The 27,402-nt window shown below is 49.2% G+C and overlaps 1 protein-coding gene and 1 long non-coding RNA gene across 5 annotated transcripts in view; one reads left to right on the top strand and one right to left on the bottom strand.

The window, feature by feature from the left end:
- LOC136613075 (uncharacterized) overlaps positions 1–17,046 on the bottom strand; it is a 56,044-nt gene extending 38,998 nt beyond the window's left edge. Inside the window, exon 1 of the long non-coding RNA XR_010790441.1 lies at positions 16,910–17,046. This is a non-coding gene — a long non-coding RNA (uncharacterized lncRNA). The remainder of the gene's footprint in view (positions 1–16,909) is intronic.
- The window catches only part of CAMTA2 (calmodulin binding transcription activator 2), a 107,718-nt gene that overhangs the window by 2,258 nt on the left and 78,058 nt on the right, over positions 1–27,402 (top strand). For 3 of the 4 annotated variants that reach the window (XM_066593905.1, XM_066593904.1, XM_066593902.1), the window contains exon 2: positions 18,110–18,210. In XM_066593905.1, coding sequence (XP_066450002.1) covers positions 18,180–18,210 — 31 coding nt within the window. In that variant the 5' untranslated portion in view covers positions 18,110–18,179. Of the gene's footprint in view, positions 1–16,850; positions 17,030–18,109; positions 18,211–27,402 lie in introns of all 4 variants that reach the window. The other variant, XM_066593903.1, reaches the window with a different exon arrangement.

Below are 27,402 nucleotides of genomic sequence, written 5' to 3'. Positions count from 1 at the left end.
CCCACTGTACACACTGCTGTCATATATATACACCTCCTGTCCCACTGTATACACTGCTGTCATATATACACCCCCTGTCCCCACTGTATACACTGCTGTCATATATATACACACCTCCTGTCCACACTGTATACACTGCTGTCATATATATACACCCCCTGTCCCCACTGTATACACTGCTGCCATATATATATATACTCCTCCTGTCCCCACTGTATACACTGCTGCCATATATATATATACTCCTCCTGTCCCCACTATATACACTGCTGTCATATATATACACCCCCTGTCCCCACTGTATACACTGCTGTCATATATATATATACACACCTCCTGTCCCCACTGTATACACTGCTGTCATATATATATACACACCTCCTGTCCCCACTGTATACACTGCTGTCATATATATACACCCCTGACCCCACTCTATACACTGCTGCCATATATATACTCCTCCTGTCCCCACTATATACACTGCTGTCATATATATACACCCCCTGTCCCCACTGTATACACTGCTGTCATATATATACACCCCCTGACCCCACTCTATACACTGCTGCCATATATATACTCCTCCTGTCCCCACTATATACACTGCTGTCATATATATACACCCCCTGTCCCCACTGTATACACTGCTGTCATATATATATATATATACACCTCCTGTCCCCACTCTATACACTGCTGTCATATATATATACACCCCCTGTCCCCACTGTATACACTGCTGTCATATATATACACCCCCTGTCCCCACTGTATACACTGCTGTCATATATATACACCCCCTGTCCCCACTGTATACACTGCTGTCATATATATACACCCCCTGTCCCCACTGTATACACTGCTGTCATATATATACACCTCCTGTCCCCACTGTATACACTGCTGTCATATATATACACCCCCTGTACCACTGTATACACTGCTGTCATATATATACACCTCCTGTCCCCACTGTATACACTGCTGTCATATATATATACACCCCCTGTACCACTGTATACACTGCTGTCTATATATATATACACACCTCCTGTCCCCACTGTATACACTGCTGTCATATATATATATACACACCTCCTGTCCCCACTGTATACACTGCTGTCATATATATATATACACCTCCTGTCCCCACTGTATACACTGCTGTCATATATATATATACACCTCCTGTCCCCACTGTATACACTGCTGTCATATATATACACCTCCTGTCCCCACTGTTTACACTGCTGTCATATATATACACCCCCTGTCCCCACTGTATACACTGCTGTCATATATATACACCCCCTGTCCCCACTGTATACACTGCTGTCATATATATATCCCCCCTGTCCCCACTGTATACACTGCTGTCATATATATATACCTCCAGTCCCCACTGTATACACTGCTGTCATATATATACACCTCCAGTCCCCACTGTATACACTGCTGCCATATATATACACCTCTTGCCCCCACTGTATACACTGCTGTCATATATACACACCCCGTCCCCACTGTATACACTGCTGTCATATATATACACCCCCTGTACCACTGTATACACTGCTGTCATATATATATACACCCCCTGTCCCCACTGTATACACTGCTGTCATATATATACACCTCCTGTCCCACTGTATACACTGCTGTCATATATATACACCTCCTGTCCCACTGTATACACTGCTGTCATATATATACACCCCCTGTCCCCACTGTATACACTGCTGTCATATATATACACCTCCTGTCCCACTGTATACACTGCTGTCATATATATACACCCCCTGTCCCACTGTATACACTGCTGTCATATATATACTCCTCCTGTCCCCACTGTATACACTGCTGTCATATATATACACCTCCTGTCCCCACTGTATACACTGCTGTCATATATATACACCCCCTGTCCCACTGTATACACTGCTGTCATATATATACACCCCCTGTCCCTACTGTATACACTGCTGTCATATATATACACACCTCCTGTCCCCACTGTATACACTGCTGTCATATATATACACACCTCCTGTCCCCACTGTATACACTGCTGTCATATATATACACCCCCTGTCCCACTGTATACACTGCTGTCATATATACACACCTCCTGTCCCCACTGTATACACTGCTGTCATATATATACACCTCCTGTCCCCACTGTATACACTGCTGTCATATATATATACACCCCCTGTCCCCACTGTGTACACTGCTGTCATATATATACACCTCCTGTCCCCACTGTATATACTGCTGTCATATATATACACCCCCTGTCCCCACTGTATACACTGCTGTCATATATATATACACCTCCTGTCCCCACTGTATATACTGCTGTCATATATATACACCCCCTGTCCCCACTGTATACACTGCTGTCATATATATATACACCTCCTGTCCCCACTGTATACACTGCTGTCATATATATACACCTCCTGTCCCCACTGTATACACTGCTGTCATATATATACACACACCTCCTGTCCGCACTGTATACACTGCTGTCATATATATACACCTCCTGTCCCCACTGTATACACTGCTGTCATATATATACACACCTCCTGTCCCCACTGTATACACTGCTGTCATATATATACACCTCCTGTCCCCACTGTATACACTGCTGTCATATATATACACCTCCTGTCCCCACTGTACACACTGCTGTCATATATATACACCTCCTGTCCCACTGTATACACTGCTGTCATATATACACCCCCTGTCCCCACTGTATACACTGCTGTCATATATATACACACCTCCTGTCCACACTGTATACACTGCTGTCATATATATACACCCCCTGTCCCCACTGTATACACTGCTGCCATATATATATATACTCCTCCTGTCCCCACTGTATACACTGCTGCCATATATATATATACTCCTCCTGTCCCCACTATATACACTGCTGTCATATATATACACCCCCTGTCCCCACTGTATACACTGCTGTCATATATATATATACACACCTCCTGTCCCCACTGTATACACTGCTGTCATATATATATACACACCTCCTGTCCCCACTGTATACACTGCTGTCATATATATACACCCCTGACCCCACTCTATACACTGCTGCCATATATATACTCCTCCTGTCCCCACTATATACACTGCTGTCATATATATACACCCCCTGTCCCCACTGTATACACTGCTGTCATATATATACACCCCCTGACCCCACTCTATACACTGCTGCCATATATATACTCCTCCTGTCCCCACTATATACACTGCTGTCATATATATACACCCCCTGTCCCCACTGTATACACTGCTGTCATATATATATATATATATACACCTCCTGTCCCCACTCTATACACTGCTGTCACATACATACACCCCCTGTCCCCACTGTATACACTGCTGTCATATATATACACCTCCTGTCCCCACTGTATACACTGCTGTCATATATATATACACCCCCTGTCCCCACTGTATACACTGCTGTCATATATATACACCCCCTGTCCCCACTGTATACACTGCTGTCATATATATACACCCCCTGTCCCCACTGTATACACTGCTGTCATATATATACACCCCCTGTCCCCACTGTATACACTGCTGTCATATATATACACCTCCTGTCCCCACTGTATACACTGCTGTCATATATATACACCCCCTGTACCACTGTATACACTGCTGTCATATATATACACCTCCTGTCCCCACTGTATACACTGCTGTCATATATATACACACCTCCTGTCCCCACTGTATACACTGCTGTCATATATATATATACACACCTCCTGTCCCCACTGTATACACTGCTGTCATATATATATATACACCTCCTGTCCCCACTGTATACACTGCTGTCATATATATACACCTCCTGTCCCCACTGTTTACACTGCTGTCATATATATACACCCCCTGTCCCCACTGTTTACACTGCTGTCATATATATACACCCCCTGTCCCCACTGTATACACTGCTGTCATATATATACACCCCCTGTCCCCACTGTATACACTGCTGTCATATATATATCCCCCCTGTCCCCACTGTATACACTGCTGTCATATATATATACCTCCAGTCCCCACTGTATACACTGCTGTCATATATATACACCTCCAGTCCCCACTGTATACACTGCTGCCATATATATACACCTCTTGCCCCCACTGTATACACTGCTGTCATATATACACACCCCGTCCCCACTGTATACACTGCTGTCATATATATACACCCCCTGTACCACTGTATACACTGCTGTCATATATATATACACCCCCTGTCCCCACTGTATACACTGCTGTCATATATATACACCTCCTGTCCCACTGTATACACTGCTGTCATATATATACACCTCCTGTCCCACTGTATACACTGCTGTCATATATATACACCCCCTGTCCCCACTGTATACACTGCTGTCATATATATACACCTCCTGTCCCACTGTATACACTGCTGTCATATATATACACCCCCTGTCCCACTGTATACACTGCTGTCATATATATACTCCTCCTGTCCCCACTGTATACACTGCTGTCATATATATACACCTCCTGTCCCCACTGTATACACTGCTGTCATATATATACACCCCCTGTCCCACTGTATACACTGCTGTCATATATATACACCCCCTGTCCCTACTGTATACACTGCTGTCATATATATACACACCTCCTGTCCCCACTGTATACACTGCTGTCATATATATACACACCTCCTGTCCCCACTGTATACACTGCTGTCATATATATACACCCCCTGTCCCACTGTATACACTGCTGTCATATATACACACCTCCTGTCCCCACTGTATACACTGCTGTCATATATATACACCTCCTGTCCCCACTGTATACACTGCTGTCATATATATATACACCCCCTGTCCCCACTGTATACACTGCTGTCATATATATACACCTCCTGTCCCCACTGTATACACAGCTGTCATATATATATACACCCCCTGTCCCTACTGTATACACTGCTGTCATATATATACACCTCCTGTCCCCACTGTATACACTGCTGTCATATATATATACACACCTCCTGTCCCCACTGTATACACTGCTGTCATATATATACACCTCCTGTCCCCACTGTATACACTGCTGTCATATATATACACCTCCTGTCCCCACTGTATACACTGCTGTCATATATATATACACCTCCTGTCCCCACTGTATACACTGCTGTCATATATATATACACCTCCTGTCCCCACTGTATACACTGCTGTCATATATATACACCTCCTGTCCCCACTGTATACACTGCTGTCATATATATATATATATATATACATACACACACACACACCTCCTGTCCCACTGTATACACTGCTGTCATATATATACACCTCCTGTCCCCACTGTATACACTGCTGTCATATATATACACCTCTTGTCCCCACTGTATACACTGCTGTCATATATATACACCTCCTGTCCCCACTGTATACACTGCTGTCATATATATATACACCTCCTGTCCCCACTGTATACACTGCTGTCATATATATACACCTCCTGTCCCCACTGTATACACTGCTGTCATATATATATATATATATATATATACACACACACACACACACACACACCTCCTGTCCCCACTGTATACACTGCTGTCATATATACACACCTCTTGTCCCCACTGTATACACTGCTGTCATATATATACACCCCCTGTCCCCACTGTATACACTGCTGTCATATATATACACCCCCTGTCCCCACTGTATACACTGCTGTCATATATATACACCCCCTGACCCCACTCTATACACTGCTGCCATGTATATACACCCCTGTCCCTACTGTATACACTGCTGTCATATATATACACCTCCTGTCCCCACTGTATACACTGCTGTCATATATATACACCTCCTGTCCCCACTGTATACACTGCTGTCATATATATACACCCCTGTCCCTACTGTATACACTGCTGTCATATATATACACCTCCTGTCCCCACTGTATACACTGCTGTCATATATATATATACACCTCCTGTCCCCACTGTATACACTGCTGTCATATATATATATACACCTCCTGTCCCCACTGTATACACTGCTGTCATATATATACACCTCCTGTCCCCACAGTATACACTGCTGCGATATATATACACACCCCCTGTCCCCACTGTATACACTGCTGCCATATATATATACACTCCTCCTGTCCCCACTGTATACACTGCTGTCATATATATATATATACACACCCCCTGTCCCTACTGTATACACTGCTGTCATATATATACACCTCCTGTCCCCACTGTATACACTGCTGTCATATATATACACCTCCTGTCCCCACTGTATACACTGCTGTCATATATATACACCTCCTGTCCCCACTGTATACACTGCTGTCATATATATATACACCTCCTGTCCCCACTGTATACACTGCTGTCATATATATACACCTCCTGTCCCCACTGTATACACTGCTGTCATATATATATATATATATATATATATACATACACACACACACCTCCTGTCCCACTGTATACACTGCTGTCATATATATACACCCCCTGTCCCCACTGTATACACTGCTGTCATATATATACACCTCCTGTCCCACTGTATACACTGCTGTCATATATATACACCCCCTGTCCCACTGTATACACTGCTGTCATATATATACTCCTCCTGTCCCCACTGTATACACTGCTGTCATATATATACACCTCCTGTCCCCACTGTATACACTGCTGTCATATATATACACCCCCTGTCCCACTGTATACACTGCTGTCATATATATACACCCCCTGTCCCTACTGTATACACTGCTGTCATATATATATACACCCCCTGTCCCACTGTATACACTGCTGTCATATATACACACCTCCTGTCCCCACTGTATACACTGCTGTCATATATATACACCTCCTGTCCCCACTGTATACACTGCTGTCATATATATATACACCCCCTGTCCCCACTGTATACACTGCTGTCCTATATATACACCTCCTGTCCCCACTGTATACACAGCTGTCATATATATATACACCCCCTGTCCCTACTGTATACACTGCTGTCATATATATACACCTCCTGTCCCCACTGTATACACTGCTGTCATATATATACACCTCCTGTCCCCACTGTATACACTGCTGTCATATATATACACCTCCTGTCCCCACTGTATACACTGCTGTCATATATATATACACCTCCTGTCCCCACTGTATACACTGCTGTCATATATATACACCTCCTGTCCCCACTGTATACACTGCTGTCATATATATATATATATATATATATATATACACACACACACACCTCCTGTCCCCACTGTATACACTGCTGTCATATATACACACCTCCTGTCCCCACTGTATACACTGCTGTCATATATATACACCCCCTGTCCCCACTGTATACACTGCTGTCATATATATACACCCCCTGTCCCCACTGTATACACTGCTGTCATATATATACACCCCCTGTCCCCACTGTATACACTGCTGTCATATATATACACCCCCTGTCCCCACTGTATACACTGCTGTCATATATATACACCTCCTGTCCCCACTGTATACACAGCTGTCATATATATACACCCCCTGACCCCACTCTATACACTGCTGTCATATATATACACCTCCTGTCCCCACTGTATACACTGCTGTCATATATATATATACACCTCCTGTCCCCACTGTATACACTGCTGTCATATATATATATACACCTCCTGTCCCCACTGTATACACTGCTGTCATATATATACACCTCCTGTCCCCACAGTATACACTGCTGCGATATATATACACACCCCCTGTCCCCACTGTATACACTGCTGCCATATATATATACTCCTCCTGTCCCCACTGTATACACTGCTGTCTTATATATATATATACACACACCCCCTGTCCCCACTGTATACACTGCTGTCATATATATACACACCCCCTGTCCCCACTGTATACACTGCTGTCATATATATATATATATACACACCTCCTGTCCCCACTGTATACACTGCTGTCATATATATACACCTCCTGTCCCCACTGTATACACTGCTGTCATATATATATACACCTCCTGTCCCCACTGTATGCACTGCTGTCATATATATACACACCTCCTGTCCCCACTGTATACACTGCTGTCATATATACACCTCCTGTCCCCACTGTATACACTGCTGTCATATATATTTACACCTCCTGTCCCCACTGTTTACACTGCTGTCATATATATATATACACCTCCTGTGCCCACTGTATACACTGCTGTCATATATATACACACCTCCTGTGCCCACTGTATACACTGCTGTCATATATATATACACACACACCTCCTGTCCGCACTGTATACACTGCTGTCATATATATACACCTCCTGTCCCCACTGTATGCACTGCTGTCATATATATATACACACACAACTCCTGTCCTTACTGTATGCACTGCTGTCATATATATATATATATATATATATATATATATATACACACACACACCTCCTGTCCCTACTGTATGCACTGCTGTCATATATATACCCCCCCTGTACCACTGTATACTCTGCTGTCATATATATATATACACCCCCTGTACCACTGTATACACTGCTGTCATATATATATATACACACACCTCCTGTCTGCACTGTATGCACTGCTGTCATATATATACACCTCCTGTCCCCACTGTATACACTGCTGTCATATATATATACACACCTCCTGTCCCCACTGTATACACTGCTGTCATATACATATACACACCTCCTGTCCCCACTGTATACACTGCTGTCATATATATACACCTCCTGTCCGCACTGTATACACTGCTGTCATATATATACACCTCCTGTCCCCACTGTATACACTGCTGTCATATATATACACCCCCTGTCCCCACTGTATACACTGCTGTCATATATATACACACCTCCTGTCCCCACTGTATACACTGCTGTCATATATATATACTCCTCCTGTCCCCACTGTATACACTGCTGTCATATATATATACTCCTCCTTTCCCCACTGTATACACTGCTGTCATATATATATATATACTCCTCCTTTCCCCACTGTATACACTGCTGTCATATATATACACCTCCTGTCCCCACTGTATACACTGCTGTCATATATATACACATCCTGTCCCCACTGTATACACTGCTGTCATATATATACACACCTCCTGTCCCCACTGTATACACTGCTGTCATATATATATACTCCTCCTGTCCCCACTGTATACACTGCTGTCATATATATACACCTCCTGTCCCCACTGTATACATTGCTGTCATATATATACACACCTCCTGTCCCCACTGTATACACTGCTGTCTATATATATATTATATAATATATATATATATTATATAATATATATATATATATATATATATATATATATATATATATATATATATATATGACAGCAGTGTATACAGTGGGGACAGGAGGTGTGTATATATATGACAGCAGTGTATACAGTGGGGACAGGAGGAGTGTATGTATATATATATATATATATATATATATATAATATATATATATATACACTCCTCCTGTCCCCACTGTATACACTGCTGTCATATATACACACCTCCTGTCCCCACTGTATACACTGCTGTCATTTATATACACCCCCTGTCCCCACTGTATACACTGCTGTCATATATATACACCTCCTGTCCCCACTGTATACACTGCTGTCATATATGTGTACCTCCTGTCCCCACTGTATACACAGCTGTCATATATATACACACCTCCTGTCCCCACTGTATACACTGCTGTTATATATATATACACCTCCTGTCCCTACTGTATACACTGCTGTCATATATACACCCCCTGTCCCCACTGTACACACTGCTGTCATATATATACACCCCCTGTCCCTACTGTATACACTGCTGTCATATAAATACACCCCCTGTCCCTACTGTATACACTGCTGTCATATATATACACCTCCTGTCCCCACTGTATACACTGTCATATATATATATATATACACCCCGTCCCACTGTATACACTGCTGTCATATATATATACACCTCCTGTCCCCACTGTATACACTGTCATATATATACACACCTCCTGTCCCACTGTATACACTGCTGTCATATATATATACCTCCTGTCCCACTGTATACACTGCTGTCATATATATATACCTCCTGTCCCACTGTATACACTGCTGTCATATATATATATATATATATATATATATATATATATATATATATATATATATATTATATATATATATATATATACATATATACACACACACACACACACACACCTGTACCACTGAATACACTGCTGATATATATATATATATATACACACACACACACACACCTCCTGTCTCCTCTGTATACACAACTGTCATATATATATACCTCCTGTCCCACTGTATACACTGCTGTCATATATATGCACCTCCTGTCCCCACTATATACACTGCTGTTATATATATATACCCCCTGTCCCCACTGTATACACTGCTGTCATATATATATACCTCCTGTCCCACTGTATGCACTGCTGTCATATATATACACCTCCTGTCCCCACTATATACACTGCTGTTATATATATATACACACACACACACCTCCTGTCCCACTGTATACACTGCTGTCATATATATACACCTCCTGTCCCCACTGTATACACTGCTGTCATATATATACACCCCCTGTCCCACTGTATACACTGCTGCCATTAATATATACACCTCCTGTCCCCACTGTATACACTGCTGTCATATATATACACCCCCTGTCCCCACTGTATACACTGCTGTCATATATATACACCTCCTGTCCCACTGTATACACTGCTGTAATATATATACACCCCCTGTCCGACTGTATACACTGCTGCCATATATATACTCCTCCTGTCCCCACTGTATACACTGCTGTCATATATACACACCTCCTGTCCCCACTGTATACACTGCTGTCATATATATATACTCCTCCTGTCCCCACTGTATACACTGCTGTCATATATATACACCTCCTGTCCCCACTGTATACACTGCTGTCATATATATACACCTCCTGTCCCCACTGTATACACTGCTGTCATATATATACACCTCCTGTCCCCACTGTATACACTGCTGTCATATATATACACCTCCTGTCCCCACTGTATACACTGCTGTCATATATATACACCTCCTGTCCCCACTGTATACACTGCTGTCATATATATACACCTCCTGTCCCCACTGTATATACTGCTGTCATATATATACACCCCCTGTCCCCACTGTATACACTGCTGTCATATATATACACCTCCTGTCCCCACTGTATACACTGCTGTCATATATATACACACCTCCTGTCCCCACTGTATACACTGCTGTCATATATATACACACCTCCTGTCCCCACTGTATACACTGCTGTCATATATATACACACCTCCTGTCCCCACTGTATACACTGCTGTCATATATATACACACCTCCTGTCCCCACTGTATACACTGCTGTCATATATATACACACCTCCTGTCCCCACTGTATACACTGCTGTCATATATATACACACCTCCTGTCCCCACTGTATACACTGCTGTCATATATATATACACACCTCCTGTCCCCACTGTATACACTGCTGTCATATATATACACACCTCCTGTCCCCACTGTATACACTGCTGTCATATATATACACACCTCCTGTCCCCACTGTATACACTGCTGTCATATATATACTCCTCCTGTCCCCACTGTATACACTGCTGTCATATATATACTCCTCCTGTCCCCACTGTATACACTGCTGTCATATATACACACACCTCCTGTCCCCACTGTATACACTGCTGTCATTTATATACACCCCTCCTGTCCCCACTGTATACACTGCTGTCATTTATATACACCCCTCCTGTCCCCACTGTATACACTGCTGTCATTTATATACACCCCCTGTCCCCACTGTATACACTGCTGTCATATATATACACCTACTGTCCCCACTGTATACAATGCTGTCATACATATACACCTCCTGTTCGCAATGTATATACTGCCGATATATACATGTACTCCGTCTCCACTGTATACACTGCTGCCATATTATATATATATATATATATATATATCTCCTGTCCCATATATACACTGCTGTCATATATATACACATTTCCTGACTTCACTGTATACACTGCTGTCATATATATACACCCCCTGTCCCCACTGTATACACTGCTGTCATATATATACACCTGCTGTCCCCACTGTATACATATAGATATTCAGAAAGTCCTCCGGGGGGTGGGGCGGCAGTAACACACTGGATCAGCAGGTGAATAAAACTTCCTCAATTCTATTTTAAAGTAAAGTCAAGTCCAAACAAAGCCAAAGCAAAATAGAGAAGTCCTCAAAATCACAGGGGCACCACGCAGGGTGCTCAGGTCCACACAGAGAGGTGTTGCTCCCTCCTCAGCTTGACAGACACTGACTCCCTGGAGCTGCAGCCTTTTATGCCCCAGTAACGGGGTCAGTGCCTACAGCTGAGTTGAGAGCCAGGGTAAAGCTGTGGACTGGATCTCCACCCTGTCCAGGCTAAGAGCCTGGGAGGGAGGTATACTCCACCCACAACCTCACCCTTTACCTGCTTACTATATATATATATCTACTGTATACACTGCTGTTATATATGCGCTGTGACTCAGGGACAGTGGTGGGAGGCTTACTGTGACTACTGGGGAAATGAGGTGGTCTGCTTTCTGAGTACTGGGGAAGTTGGAGGGTCTTCTATGACTTCTGGTGAACCTGGCTACTTTATGTGACTAGGCTTATTAAAGAAATTGGTTGTTTTGTGACTACTGGTAAAAAGGTGTAGGGATTCCAGATACTAGTGGTGGGAGCATGCCATGATTTGTGAGGATTGTGTTTTAGGTCCCGCTTTGGAGAAGGTGACCTGCTGCTCCAGCTGGGGAGAGGAGGCAGGAGAAGGCCAGCCTGCCGCTCCTGCTGGGGAGAGGAGGCAGGGGAAGGCCGGCCTGCCGCTCCTGCTGGGGAGAGGAGGCAGGGGAAGGTCGGCCTGCCTCTCGTACTGGGGAGAGGAGGCAGGGGAAGGCCGGCCTGCCGCTCCTGCTGGGGAGAGGAGGCAGGGGAAGGTCGGCCTGCCGCTCGTACTGGGGAGAGGAGGCAGGGGAAGGCCGGCCTGCCGCTCGTACTGGGGAGAGGAGGCTGGGGAGAGGAGGCAGGGGAAGGCCGGCCTGCCGCTCCTGCTGGGGAGAGGAGGCAGGAGAAGGCCAGCCTGCCGCTCCTACTGGGGAGAGAAGGCAGGGGAAGGCCGGCCTGCCGCTCCTACTGGGGAGAGAAGGCAGGGGAAGGCCGGCCTGCCGCTCCTGCTGGGGAGAGGAGGCAGGGGAAGGCCGGCCTGCCGCTCCTGCTGGGGAGAGGAAGTAGGGGAAGGCCGGCCTGCCGCTCCTGCTGGGGAGAGGAGGCAGGGGAAGGCCGGCCTGCTGCTCCTGCTGGGGAGAGGAGGCAGGGGAAGGCCGGCCTGCCGCTCCTGCTGGGGAGAGGAGGCAGGGGAAGGCTAATAAGGCAGGGGAATCTACACAAATAAGCATATATTTCATAAACCCACATTTGTATTGTACCCTGCATTTTCTCCGGTGTATCTGCAAACCTGTCAGGATCCATAAACATGCATAGGATTGTGTTAACAAATGCAATCCTATGCAGACGGTTGCGGTTTGGCCGCGCGAAATTTTGCGCGGCAAACAGACCGCAGCATGCCCTATTTCTGTGCGGGCTTGCAGAGACGTCACTCACCCGCCGCCGGCTCCGGTCTGCGCATGCGCCGGCTGCTGGGCACATGAAAGATCCGGAGCTGTGGGGCGCGGGTGAGTACATGCTGCTCTCTGCAGGCGCTCGGGTCGGGTCCCACGGTGAGAATGCCCGTCTGCAGGCGGCCTAAGACAATCTGTTTCTACAACACACAAGTTCTTCTGAACTCCACGTGGACTGGAGCTCAAGAAATGAAAAAACAAACCAAACCCGGTCTAAATGGGTAGTTGTGTGGTTGGTTTTACAAAGCTACCAATTCTATCTATTGTGCGGTGATCTCTGTGTCCGTGACGACCAATCATTAGAACAAATCTACAAAACCTTTCTATTTCAGCCCAAAGCTGTCAGCCGGCCTGTCCTCATCCCAGTGTTCCCGGCCGCAATGATTCTCCTGTTCGGGAAAAGGAAAAACAAACACCGTGAGACGTATCGCGCATTACAGAACAGGTTATCGCGGTCCTTCTAGTCCGTCCACATTGGGGCATTTGGAGGTCTATCGGGTCTCCTGAACTCTCCCCCGGGTCGTATAACCCCATTGTCTCATACATTCTCCACATCTCATCTATTTCCTCCTTAATAAAGCTGGGAACATGTCTTCCTGCTCGCTCTATCTTGAGTCACCCCGGTTCTCTTATTAGGATTCGGATTCCCATCTTGCTGTGGCTCCTCCTCTTTTTCCTGTTTTAACTCTTTCACCAATGATCTTACCCCTGAACATAAATCCTCTAACCTCGCTGCAGGGGGCTGTTCCGGCGACATGGAAGGAGGGGCGCCACGTGACTCACTACACCCCTGCTGTGGGATTTCTGCATCATTACCCATTTATTTTGGGACCCCTGTTTCTTATTCCGCCCCCTTTCCTGGTACACCCCCACACGTCTCCTGTACTTACACCATCTATTGTATCTCCCATGGTCCCGTCTTCCAATAATGCAACAACCATTTCTTTTCTGGAAACCCGATTCTTACCATTACTACTCTGTTCCTTATCTCCTCTTTCCCTGTTAGAATATTGCTGGGGACCCCATTCTCCCAAGGCCGCCTGCAGAGAACCGGGTCAGACCCGGCAGTGAGAATTCTCACCGCGGGACCCGACCCGAGCGCCTGCAGAGAGCAGCGCGTACTCACCCGCGGCCCCGGCTCTTTCATGTGCCGGCTGCTGGGCAGCCGGCGCATGTGTGGACCGAAGATGGCGGCGGGTGAGTGACGAGCCCTGCACAGAAATAGAGCATGCCACGGTTTGTTTGCCGCACGAGATTTCGCGCCGCCAAACCGCGGCCGTCTGCATAGGATTGCATATGTTAACGCAATCCTATGCAGGCTTCCAGTGGCGGAAATCCTGCGGGATATCCGCCCGTTTGCAGGCGGCCCAAATCTCCCAATTGTCTGACCCCCTCCAGGACGGCTCCTGTTTCCTGTCCTGTCTGGTTCACCAATAAAGCCCTAATAACAGACTTGTACGCTGGCGGGGCACGCCTAGTAACGTTATTCCTCACACCCACCGGACAGGCATCTGTATCTCCCACAACGATCGCTGTGGTCATCATCTCCTCTGTAATCCGCTGAATACAATCTCTTACCGTAAAGCGCTGTCTATCATCAGAGGCCAATCGGCTGCCCTGGGGTATTTCTCCTTACACCCCCGGGCTGCTGCAGCTGAAGGCCCATTTACCCCAGCAGATGATCGCTCCAGCCACAGTCTGAGCGACCATTTTCCATAAAGTAGTAATTGGTATCTAAGTAGCTACTCAGCTACTTAGATACCAATTAGGTATGCAAATGAAGCCTTCCCTGAATGCAGTTAATAGCCCTATAATCTGCGCTCAGATCCTTTGTTCTCCATGGGAAACAATGCTATCAGCACTCCCCATAGAGAACTGCTGATAAAAGTGAACAATGATTTTTAGGTTAGCTTGATTTTAACCATCAGCTAAAAGTGCCCGAAAAGCGGGTGCCGCACGCCCATTTACACGCACCGATTATCACTAAGACGATCGCCAATTAGCGGGGGGGGGTTTTCTGATAATCGTCCAGTGTAAATGGGCCCGAACACATTTGTTAACCCTTCTTGCTCAGTATAATCACGGAATGCTGTTGGGACATTTGGTTCTTGACTAAGGGTGATAAACTTCTTCACATCCTGTGCACCCAAGTTAACCCCTGACGCTCCCGGATCATACAGACCTACCATCCAGGCTATTCAGCTTTCTCCTGACTTCTGCTGAAATCTACCAATAAGATCAGTTATTTCTTGCTGAGAACAATCCTCTTTTGTGTCAGTAAATTTAATCGCTATTTAACCATTATCATGAGTATTTTCCTGTTTTCTCCCAACAGCTGGTTTAGCCTCAACAGATAAGGAATCTACTCCTCTTTGTTCACTACAACCCTCATCATCCTCTTCACTACTGCTAGAATCCATCCCATTTATCGGGGTCCCATTTAACCCCTGCTTCAGCTATGGCCAAAACTCTCCCCCTCCCCCCCCACGCCCCCTCTGCAACCCCCCGCTTACCCCCGGCGCCCCCCGAATCTTTTCGCCCGAGTAGGCAGTTACTCAAAAAAAGCGATGCTCGATTGTGGAATCGCCCTAGAGGAGTATGTTCGCTCATCTCTATTCACTGCCCTCTTTTTCTTGGACATGTTTTATCCAATATCACACTATTTTTATGGATTATAAAACAGATCTTAAAATTCCAGATTATCGGAATTGTGCTAAATATCAACCGCTGAACCTTCTGCGGCTCCTGTTCACAGCGCCATTTATGTTTTACGACTGGAAGGGCCACAAGTTCAGATTTGGCTTTAAAGAAGGACAAGGGGGTGGATGCAACCCAATGTATTAATGTAAACGAATCAATGATAAAAATGACACAAACGGACCTAAAAGTAGGTGATATGGCGTAAATGTTTACATACTTCTCTGCAGGTAACATACCTCCGGCGAGTGATAAGACACAAACACACCTCACCATACAGATGACTTACAGGGACGTCCGTTAGTAGGAGCCGACCGTATACACGTCTGCCCGGAGGTCACTGGAGGAGCCGCAGTGCAGCGCAGACAGGTGTCCTGGACCAACACTGTAGGAGATGGTCGTCCTACAGGTACACGAGGCCTCGATCTGCACTACCATTAGGGTCCTGCTTCATACACTATAACTTAGTCATACCCAAGCTCTGTATCCTTATAAAACAAAGATGTTATCAGACTCTAGAATTGGCCAGTTCGTACAGAGTGATCAGATCCAATCAGACAAGGTCCACCTCCTAGACAAGAGATATGTACATGGCAGGCTCCTACAAAGACAGACAGATTGGTATCATTTGTGGTTACAGCAAACATTCCCTTACTTACACGTGATAAACATGTAGAACAGGTCTGGGGTTAGTTCCTTACAATGCGGGGCCTAGTTCATGTATTAAGGGTGGACACTCACTGGCGTTTTATTCTCTCTTGCACTGCGAGAGCAAGTGAAAACACTCGCCTCGCAGCGCAAGAAAAATGCTGGAATATCGTCAGACGCCTGCTCCGGCTGGCTCCCCTGCACTGCTGTCCAGCACTTTAAGCAGGCGGAGATTTAAAAATCCCCGCCTCCTGAAAGGGCTGTGCTGATTGGCTGAGCGCTCAGCCAATTACAGCCAGCTCTTAGCTATTCATTCACAGCTGTCATGAATGAATAGCTAAGCGCTGTCTGTAATTGGCTGAGCCTCCTATGACTGCTGGGATGCGGACCATTAGGCCAGGTATGAACTGCTCTGGGAGTGGGAAAATGTACTTGCTTTGTCCCCTGAGGATGTCGGGCGCCCTGTTGTGACTGTTAGGTAAGTGGGGTGGAGGGTCTGAAATAGGGTCTGTTCTGACAAGTGAGGAAGTGCGGGAGAGAATGAAGGGGGAGACTATTAAAGTAATCTCAACTCTGAGTAATGGGGGGTCAGCACCCCAAATGATGGGTCGTCTTGCACATCTCAGGATCATGAGCATACCACAGGCTACTCATTTCATGTACAGATGCATGCTGGGAGTTATACACCTACTCTACCCTCCTACGGTGTCGCCATCGCCTCTCTTGACACATGACTGCTTTACGTTCTCGTAGAGGCGCCTGTCGCGATTTGCACGGGAAGACTAAAGTGCCATCGCCTACCTTCCCAATAACTTATCCTCTCCCTATTTTTGTATTGTAGAGAACAGCAAATCCGGACGCTCCGCGGTGTAACGTGTCTTCTCCTCCCCCGAGATGTCCCGCTATTTACAATGAATAGCAAGGAGTGTGCCGAGGTCTCAGGTGAGATTATATCCTGTATTCAGGTGATATTATGTAATGTAGGCCGCCTGCAGACGGCCGGCTCGGATCCCGCTGCGAGAATTCTCACAGCGGGGTGCGGACCTGTGCCCCTGCACAGCCCTCCGGCTCACCCGCTCCTGGCGTCTTCTCTCTGCACGATGTGGCGGCTGCCGCCCAGCCAGTGCGTGCGCAGAGAGGAGCCGGCCCGTCACTAGTGAGGTTATCTGATGCAATCCTATGGCAGCGGGCACGGGTGGAAATCCCGCCGCAGAATATGCAGGAGGACGTATTTAGGTGAAATTATCAAGTATTCAAATGACAAGATTGTAAAGGCAGCGCTGCAATGGAGCCAAGCGATTGGAACTGCCAACAGATCAGCTGGGTAATCGTGGTATTATGGACATCCCATCAGGAGTCATGAGCTGACTGGGCGTATACATGCCGGAGAACACTAATTATGTAGACTGCATGGCATGAAAAACCTCAGCGCTCCAGTGATATTACATGAAGAATCCAATCAGCTGTTAGGCAAAAAGACGAAACGCGTTGCATTAATAAATGATTGTTGCTGTGGAACTGGAACATCTCCTGCACCTTTAATTTAACTACACGCCTTCTGGGATTAGGGGTGCCGAGGACAAGGCAGCCCTGCGGAGTAAATCCTTCGAATTCTTCATTTAATATCACTGGAGCGCTGAGGTTTTTATCTTTTACAGTCTACATGTATTCAAAAGGGATTATATCCTGTACTGAGATCTCAGGTGAGATTATATCCTGTATACAGGTAAGGTTTTCAGCTTTTATGTGAGATTATATCCCTATACTGAGGTCTCGGGTGGGATTTATGTCCCCATACTGAGGTCTCGGGTGGGATTATGTCCCCATACTGAGGTCTCGGGTGGGATTATGTCCCCATACTGAGGTCTCGGGTGGGATTATGTCCCCATACTGAGGTCTCGGGTGGGATTTATGTCCCCATACTGAGGTCTGGGGTGGGATTTATGTCCCCATACTGAGGTCTGGGGTGGGGTTTATGTCCCCATACTGAGGTCTGGGGTGGGGTTTATGTCCCCATACTGAGGTCTCGGGTGGGATTATGTCCCCATACTGAGGTCTCGGGTGGGATTATGTCCCCATACTGAGGTCTCGGGTGGGATTATGTCCCCATACTGAGGTCTCGGGTGGGATTATGTCCCCATACTGAGGTCTCGGGTGACATTATGTCCCCATACTGAGGTCTCGGGTGGGATTATATCCCCATACTGAGGTCTCGGGTGGGATTATGTCCCCATACTGAGGTCTCGGGTGGGATTATGTCCCCATACTGAGGTCTCGGGTGGGATTTATGTCCCCATACTGAGGTCTCGGCTGGGATTTATGTCCCCATACTGAGGTCTCGCGTGGGATTTATGTCCCCATACTGAGGTCTCGCGTGGGATTTATGTCCCCATACTGAGGTCTCGCGTGGGATTTATGTCCCCATACTGAGGTCTCGGGTGGGATTTATGTCCCCATACTGAGGTCTCGGGTGGGATTATATCCCCATACTGAGGTCTCGGGTGGGATTATGTCCCCATACTGAGGTCTCGGGTGGGATTTATGTCCCCATACTGAGGTCTCGGGTGGGATTTATGTCCCCATACTGAGGTCTCGGGTGGGATTTATGTCCCCATACTGAGGTCTCGGGTGGGATTTATGTCCCCATACTGAGGTCTCGGGTGGGATTTATGTCCCCATACTGAGGTCTCGGGTGGGATTTATGTCCCCATACTGAGGTCTCGGGTGGGATTTATGTCCCCATACTGAGGTCTCGGGTGGGATTTATGTCCCCATACTGAGGTCTCGGGTGGGATTATATCCCCATACTGAGGTCTCGGGTGGGATTATGTCCCCATACTGAGGTCTCGGGTGGGATTTATGTCCCCATACTGAGGTCTCGGGTGGGATTTATGTCCCCATACTGAGGTCTCGGGTGGGATTTATGTCCCCATACTGAGGTCTCGGGTGGGATTTATGTCCCCATACTGAGGTCTCGGGTGGGATATATGTCCCCATACTGAGGTCTCGGGTGGGATATATGTCCCCATACTGAGGTCTCGGGTGGGATTATGTCCCCATACTGAGGTCTCGGGTGGGATTATGTCCCCATACTGAGGTCTCGGGTGGGATTATGTCCCCATACTGAGGTCTCGGGTGGGATTATGTCCCCATACTGAGGTCTCGGGTGGGATTTATGTCCCCATACTGAGGTCTGGGGTGGGATTTATGTCCCCATACTGAGGTCTGGGGTGGGGTTTATGTCCCCATACTGAGGTCTGGGGTGGGGTTTATGTCCCCATACTGAGGTCTCGGGTGGGATTATGTCCCCATACTGAGGTCTCGGGTGGGATTATGTCCCCATACTGAGGTCTCGGGTGGGATTATGTCCCCATACTGAGGTCTCGGGTGGGATTATGTCCCCATACTGAGGTCTCGGGTGACATTATGTCCCCATACTGAGGTCTCGGGTGAGATTATATCCCCATACTGAGGTCTCGGGTGGGATTATGTCCCCATACTGAGGTCTCGGGTGGGATTATGTCCCCATACTGAGGTCTCGGGTGGGATTTATGTCCCCATACTGAGGTCTCGGCTGGGATTTATGTCCCCATACTGAGGTCTCGCGTGGGATTTATGTCCCCATACTGAGGTCTCGCGTGGGATTTATGTCCCCATACTGAGGTCTCGCGTGGGATTTATGTCCCCATACTGAGGTCTCGGGTGGGATTTATGTCCCCATACTGAGGTCTCGGGTGGGATTATATCCCCATACTGAGGTCTCGGGTGGGATTATGTCCCCATACTGAGGTCTCGGGTGGGATTTATGTCCCCATACTGAGGTCTCGGGTGGGATTTATGTCCCCATACTGAGGTCTCGGGTGGGATTTATGTCCCCATACTGAGGTCTCGGGTGGGATTTATGTCCCCATACTGAGGTCTCGGGTGGGATTTATGTCCCCATACTGAGGTCTCGGGTGGGATTTATGTCCCCATACTGAGGTCTCGGGTGGGATATATGTCCCCATACTGAGGTCTCGGGTGGGATTATATCCCCATACTGAGGTCTCGGGTGGGATTATGTCCCCATACTGAGGTCTCGGGTGGGATTTATGTCCCCATACTGAGGTCTCGGGTGGGATTTATGTCCCCATACTGAGGTCTCGGGTGGGATTTATGTCCCCATACTGAGGTCTCGGGTGGGATTTATGTCCCCATACTGAGGTCTCGGGTGGGATATATGTCCCCATACTGAGGTCTCGGGTGGGATATATGTCCCCATACTGAGGTCTCGGGTGGGATTTATGTCCCCATACTGAGGTCTCGGGTGGGATTTATGTCCCCATACTGAGGTCTCGGGTGGGATTTATGTCCCCATACTGAGGTCTCGGGTGGGATTTATGTCCCCATAATGAGGTCTCGGGTGGGATTTATGTCCCCATAATGAGGTCTCGGGTGGGATTATGTCCCCATACTGAGGTCTCGGGTGGGATTTATGTCCCCATAATGAGGTCTCGGGTGGGATTATGTCCCCATACTGAGGTCTCGGGTGGGATTATGTCCCCATACTGAGGTCTCGGGTGGGATTATGTCCCCATACTGAGGTCTCGGGTGGGATTATGTCCCCATACTGAGGTCTCGGGTGGGATTATGTCCCCATACTGAGGTCTCGGGTGGGATTATGTCCCCATACTGAGGTCTCGGGTGGGATTATGTCCCCATACTGAGGTTTCGGGTGGGATTATGTCCCCATACTGAGGTCTCGGGTGACATTTTTTATACTAAGGCTGGTATCACATCTGCGTCGGAGGTTCTCTCGAAGATACGACTGAAAATACTGGAAGAAAAAAACGCTGCATGCTGCGCTCTTTCTTCAGTCCAAAAGCTGGGGGTAAAGTGGTCTCGCCCAGATTATAGTGAATGGGGTTCGTCTGCCGCTGATCTGTTCCGTCCAGAGACGGAGACCGAACGGTGCAGGATAGCGGAAACACAGATGTCAGACCACCCTTAGATGATGCGCAATCGTGTAAAAAGATATGTAGAAGAACCTTTTGCTATTATAGAGCGGGCCCAAAAATGCAGTGAAGACGCCAGAAACCTGCGTATTTGCGCCACATTTCACTGAGCCCGTTTGCCTTCTTTATTTGCGTGTGCAAATACAGAGTGTATTTACGCACAAAAAACACACCAGTGTGGCCGAAAATGTAGGTGCGTAGGGCGTTTATGATCGCGCTAATATGCAGAGTATTTGCATGACCGAAATGGCCGCAGTAGTGATAGTGACCCCCACAGAGGCCGCAGTAGGGATAGAGACCCCCACAGTAGCCGCAGTAGTGAGAGTGACCCCACAGTGGCCGCACTAGTGATAGTGCTCCCCATACTGGCCGCAGTAGGGATAGTGACCCCCACAGAGGCCGCAGTAGGGATAGTGACCCCCACAGTAGCCACAGTAGTGATAGTGACCCCCACAGTAGCCGCAGTAGGGATAGTGACCCCCATACTGGCCGCAGTAGTGATAGTGACCCCCACAGTGGCCGCAGTAGTGATAGTGACCCCCATACTGGCCGCAGTAGGGATAGTGACCCCCCACAGTGACCGCACTAGTGATAGTGCCACCCATACTGGCCGCAGTAGTGATAGTGACCCCCACAGTAGCCGCAGTAGTGATAGTGACCCCCACAGTGGCCGCAGTAGTGACAGTGACCCCCACAGTAGCCGCAGTAGTAAGAGTGACCCCCACAGTGGCCACACTAGTGATAGTGACCCCCATACTGGCCGCAGTAGGGATAGTGACCCCCACAGTGGCCGCACTAGTGATAGTGCTCCCCATACTGGCCGCAGTAGTGATAGTGACCCCCACAGTGGCCGCAGTAGAGACAGTGACCCCCACAGTGGCCGCAGTAGTGATAGTGCCCCCCATACTGGCCGCAGTAGTGATAGTGACCCCCACAGTGGCCGCAGTAGTGATAGTGACCCCCACAGTGGCCGCAGTAGTGATAGTGACCCCCACAGTGGCCGCAGTAGTGATAGTGACCCCCACAGTGGCCGCAGTAGTGATAGTGACCCCCACAGTGGCCGCAGTAGTGATAGTGACCCCCACAGTGGCCGCAGTAGTGATAGTGACCCCCATAATGGCCGCAGTAGTGATAGTGACCCGCAGTAGTGATAGTGACCCCCACAGTGGCCGCACTAGTGATAGTGACCCCCACAGTGGCCGAAGTAGTGATAGTGACCCCCATACTGGCCGCAGTAGGGATAGTGACCCCCACAGTGGCCGCACTAGTGATAGTGCTCCCCATACTGACCGCAGTAGTGATAGTGCCCCCCATACTGGCTGCAGTAGTGATAGTACCCCCACAGTGGCCGCAGTAGTGGCAGTGACCCCCACAGTGGCCGCACTAGTGACAGTGACCCCCACAGTGGCCGCAGTAGGGATAGTGACCCCCATACTGGCCGCAGTAGGGATAGTGACCCCCACAGTGGCCGCAGTAGGGATTGTGACCCCCACAGTTGCCGCAGTAGTGACAGTGACCCCCACAGTGGCCGCAGTAGTGACAGTGACCCCCACAGTGGCCGCAGTAGTGACAGTGACCCCCACAGTGGCCGCAGTACTGACAGTGACCCCCACAGTGGCCGCAGTACTGACAGTGACCCCCACAGTGGCCGCAGTAGTGACAGTGACCCCCACAGTGGCCGCACTAGTGACAGTGACCCCCACAGTGGCCGCACTAGTGACAGTGACCCCCACAATGGCCGCACTAGTGACAGTGACCCCCACAGTGGCCGCACTAGTGACAGTGACCCCCACAGTGGCCGCACTAGTGACAGTGACCCCCACAGTGGCCGCAGTAGGGACAGTGACCCCCACAGTGGCCGCAGTAGGGACAGTGACCCCCACAGTGGCCGCAGTAGTGACAGTGACCCCCACAGTGGCCGCAGTACTGACAGTGACCCCCACAGTGGCCGCAGTACTGACAGTGACCCCCACAGTGGCCGCAGTACTGACAGTGACCCCCACAGTGATCGCAGTACTGACAGTGACCCCCACAGTGGCCGCAGTAGTGATAGTGACCCCATACTGGCCGCAGTAGGGATAGTGACCCCCACAGTGGCCGCAGTAGTGACAATGACCCCCACAGTGGCCGCACTAGTGATAGTGCTCCCCATACTGGCCGCAGTAGTGATAGTGACCCCCACAGTGGCCGCAGTACTGACAGTGACCCCCACAGTGGCCGCAGTACTGACAGTGACCCCCACAGTGGCCGCACTAGTGATAGTGACCCCCACAGTGGCCGCACTAGTGATAGTGACCCCCACAGTGGCCGCAGTAGTGACAGTGACCCCCATACTGGCCGCAGTAGGGATAGTGACCCCCACAGTGGCCGCAGTAGTGACCGTGACCCCCACAGTGGCCGCAGTAGTGACCGTGACCCCCACAGTGGCCGCAGTAGTGACAGTGACCCCCACAGTGGCCACAGTAGTGATAGTGACCCCCACAGTGGCCACAGTAGTGATAGTGACCCCCACAGTGGCCGCAGTACTGACAGTGACCCCCACAGTGGCCGCACTAGTGATAGTGACCCCCATAATGGCCGCAGTAGTGATAGTGACCCGCAGTAGTGACCCCCACAGTGGCCGCACTAGTGATAGTGACCCCCACAGTGGCCGAAGTAGTGATAGTGACCCCCATACTGGCCGCAGTAGGGATAGTGACCCCCACAGTGGCTGCAGTAGTGACAATGACCCCCACAGTGGCCGCACTAGTGATAGTGCTCCCCATACTGACCGCAGTAGTGATAGTGCCCCCCATACTGGCTGCAGTAGTGATAGTACCCCCACAGTGGCCGCAGTAGTGGCAGTGACCCCCACAGTGGCCGCACTAGTGACAGTGACCCCCACAGTGGCCGCAGTAGGGATAGTGACCCCCACAGTGGCCGCAGTAGGGATAGTGACCCCCATACTGGCCGCAGTAGGGATAGTGACCCCCACAGTGGCCGCAGTAGGGATTGTGACCCCCACAGTTGCCGCAGTAGTGATAGTGACCCCCACAGTGGCCTCAGTAGTGACAGTGACCCCCACAGTGGCCTCAGTAGTGACAGTGACCCCCACAGTGGCCTCAGTAGTGACAGTGACCCCCACAGTGGCCGCAGTACTGACAGTGACACCCACAGTGGCCGCAGTACTGACAGTGACCCCCACAGTGGCCGCACTAGTGACAGTGACCCCCACAGTGGCCGCAGTAGGGACAGTGACCCCCACAGTGGCCGCAGTAGGGACAGTGACCCCCACAGTGGCCGCAGTAGTGACAGTGACCCCCACAGTGGCCGCAGTAGTGACAGTGACCCCCACAGTGGCCGCAGTAGTGACAGTGACCCCCACAGTGGCCGCAGTACTGACAGTGACCCCCACAGTGGCCGCAGTACTGACAGTGACCCCCACAGTGATCGCAGTACTGACAGTGACCCCCACAGTGGCCGCAGTAGTGATAGTGACCCCCACAGTGGCCGCAGTAGTGACAATGACCCCCACAGTGGCCGCACTAGTGACAGTGCTCCCCATACTGGCCGCAGTAGTGATAGTGCCCCCCATACTGGCCGCAGTAGTGATAGTGACCCCCACAGTGGCCGCAGTACTGACAGTGACCCCCACAGTGGCCGCAGTACTGACAGTGACCCCCACAGTGGCCGCACTAGTGATAGTGACCCCCACAGTGGCCGCAGTAGTGATAGTGACCCCCATACTGGCCGCAGTAGGGATAGTGACCCCCACAGTGGCCGCAGTAGTGACCGTGACCCCCACAGTGGCCGCAGTAGTGACAGTGACCCCCACAGTGGCCGCAGTAGTGATAGTGACCCCCACAGTGGCCACAGTAGTGATAGTGACCCCCACAGTGGCCGCAGTAGTGATAGTGACCCCCACAGTGGCCGCAGTAGTGATAGTGACCCCCACAGTGGCCGCAGTAATGATAGTGACCCCCACAATGGCCGCAGTAGTGATAGTGACCCGCAGTAGTGATAGTGACCCCCACAGTGGCCGCAGTAGTGATAGTGACCCCCACAGTGGCTACAGTAGTGACAATGACCCCCACAGTGGCCGAACTAGTGATAGTGCTCCCCATACTGACCGCAGTAGTGATAGTGCCCCCCATACTGGCCGCAGTAGTGATAGTGACCCCCACAGTGGCCACAGTAGTGACAGTGACCCCCACAGTGGCCGCACTAGTGATAGTGACCCCCACAGTGGCCGCAGTAGGGATAGTGACCCCCACAGTGGCCGCAGTAGTGACAGTGACCCCCACAGTGGCTGCAGTAGTGACAGTGACCCCCACAGTGGCCGCAGTAGTGACAGTGACCCCCACAGTGGCCGCAGTGCTGACAGTGACCCCCATACTGGCCGCAGTAGGGATAGTGACCCCCACAGTGGCCGCAGTAGGGATAGTGACCCCCACAGTGGCCGCAGTAGTGACAGTGACCCCCACAGTGGCTGCAGTAGTGACAGTGACCCCCACAGTGGCCGCAGTACTGACAGTGACCCCCACAGTAGCCGCAGTACTGACAGTGACCCCCACAGTGGCCGCAGTACTGACAGTGACCCCCACAGTGGCCGCACTAGTGATAGTGACCCCCACAGTGGCCGCACTAGTGATAGTGACCCCCACAGTGGCCGCACTAGTGATAGTGACCCCCACAGTTAGCCGCAGTAGTGATAGTGACCCCCACAATGGCCGCAGTAGTGATAGTGACCCGCAGTAGTGATAGTGACCCCCACAGTGGCCGCACTAGTGATAGTGACCCCCACAGTGGCCGCAGTAGTGATAGTGACCCCCATACTGGCCGCAGTAGTGATAGTGACCCGCAGTAGTGATAGTGACCCCCACAGTGGCCGCACTAGTGATAGTGACCTCCACAGTGGCTGCACTAGTGACAATGACCCCCACAGTGGCCGCACTAGTGTTAGTGCTCCCCATACTGACCGCAGTAGTGATAGTGCCCCCCATACTGGCCACATTAGTGATAGTGACCCCCACAGTGGCCGCAGTAGTGACAGTGACCCCCACAGTGGCCGCAGTAGGGATAGTGACCCCCATACTGGCCGCAGTAGGGATAGTGACCCCCATACTGGCCGCAGTAGGGATAGTGACCCCCACAGTGGCCG

This window comes from Eleutherodactylus coqui, chromosome 2, assembly GCF_035609145.1.
Source record: "Eleutherodactylus coqui strain aEleCoq1 chromosome 2, aEleCoq1.hap1, whole genome shotgun sequence".
Lineage (NCBI taxonomy): Eukaryota > Metazoa > Chordata > Amphibia > Anura > Eleutherodactylidae > Eleutherodactylus > Eleutherodactylus coqui.
Note: the sequence above shows the minus strand (reverse complement) of the source record. Positions and strands in the feature narration are given on the sequence as shown.